This window comes from Anarrhichthys ocellatus, unplaced genomic scaffold, assembly GCF_004355925.1.
Source record: "Anarrhichthys ocellatus isolate YVR2014 unplaced genomic scaffold, GSC_Weel_1.0 scaffold82, whole genome shotgun sequence".
Classification (NCBI taxonomy): Eukaryota; Metazoa; Chordata; class Actinopteri; order Perciformes; family Anarhichadidae; genus Anarrhichthys; species Anarrhichthys ocellatus.
This window is the reverse complement of record NW_022280112.1, coordinates 539561-541060: the sequence shown is the minus strand read 5'-3', so window position 1 is coordinate 541060 and position 1500 is coordinate 539561. Positions and strand designations below refer to the sequence as shown.

General features: G+C 43.3%; 1 protein-coding gene across 10 annotated transcripts in view; it reads right to left on the bottom strand.

Moving 5' to 3' along the window:
• astn1 (astrotactin 1) overlaps positions 1-1500 on the bottom strand; it is a 366216-nt gene that overhangs the window by 245927 nt on the left and 118789 nt on the right. For all 10 annotated transcript variants that reach the window (XM_031874553.1, XM_031874560.1, XM_031874561.1 and 7 more), the window contains one exon: positions 1220-1294. In XM_031874553.1, the coding sequence (XP_031730413.1) occupies positions 1220-1294 (75 nt within the window). The remainder of the gene's footprint in view (positions 1-1219; positions 1295-1500) is intronic.

The window sequence follows — 1500 nt, the reverse complement described above, 5'->3', positions numbered from 1 at the left end:
AGGATCTGGGTCTATCCTCGGTGGACCGGTCTCTGCTGGAGGCCCCGCTGGAGTCTGAGCTGAAGGAGTTTCTGATGAACCTGCATGATTTCATCTGATTTCACCAGAATCTGACCCGGTGGCACCGATGACGAGCTTTAAGAATAACTATAGAAATAGACCGTCTTATCGCTGATGGTCTAGTTTACTTATGGAGGTAATATAGAGGATCAGGACTAAACTGAGACTGGTTCATAACCAGTGCACAACATTTCACAAAAAATCGACTTCTTTATATGTTTGTATCAAAATCCAATCATCTTTCCTTCCTGTAAAACTAAATATGACATGTGCTCATATAAGCAAGAACCGATCCTTGTCGCTCAGAGTTACAGATCGATTGATGGATGAATATCACGCTGTTGGTGGAAACTGGGTGGAGCCTCAGTCCTCTGTAGCTCCATATAATGCGACATGCTAAGCCCGCCCACCATGGAGCAGTCCAATCAAATGCAAAGGATTTGATTTAGATCCCTGTACACCCCTCATGACTATTAAACCTAGCCACTGAATCTTCTCCGGAGCTGATGATGGAAGTAACTAAAGAGTGAGCCATCTCGCTTCCTTCCCATCGTTGTTGAGAGTTGCACATGCTCAGTACCGATCAGGCACTCACAAGAAGAAAAAAAAGGTTTGATTTTCAATTATCCTGGAAACAGGATAATTGACTTTAGTCTTTGTTGATATTTAAAAAAAACTCTAAAAAATTTAACTATTTGTATAAAGGGCAAGAAAAAGTAAAGTACATTTATGTGGAAAAAAAACATTCACGTTGAAACCTGAGATATAGAAACGTTACTGCCATCATAAGGCAGGACGAGGACATAGCTTCACAAAAGTTATTATTTTCTCATTATTAATTTCTGCCTCTCTTTCCAATCAATTTCACAAACGTTTTGCTCGGAGATTAATCAGAACACAATGATTATCTGACCCGAGATAAAAAAAAGTGTCTCTGCTCGTCCTATTTGAAAATGTAATACGTCTCAATTCATTACATAACACCTTTTAAACGGACAGCCTCTCTGCAGCTCACGGCCCCCCCTTCATCACGAGGGAGAGAAGAGAAACCGAAGCTGTAGTGCAGCGGAATTACGACAAGTTATTTGACTGTGCAATCTTTTCTGTTTTGTGCGGCGCCGTGGAAAACGCAAGAGGATAAAACAAAGTTTCCCCTTACCTGAAAATGCGATCAGAGGGCTGCTCTCCCATCACGAGATCAAAACCGCGCTGGAAGATGGTGTAAGGCCAGGGACTGACATGAGGAGCAGAAAGAGAAACAGATCAGAGGAAGAGACAAAAGAGGAAAGGAAATAAATCAGTGTGTCAAAGAAAGAGAGGGCGTCACATTTTTCAGTGTACCCCATAAAATCATAAGCCGTGTTTCAGTGTCTCACTTCAAGTCCTTTCCTGCCCTTCCGTAAGCCCCCCCCCCCCCCCCCCCCCCCCCCCCCCCCCCCC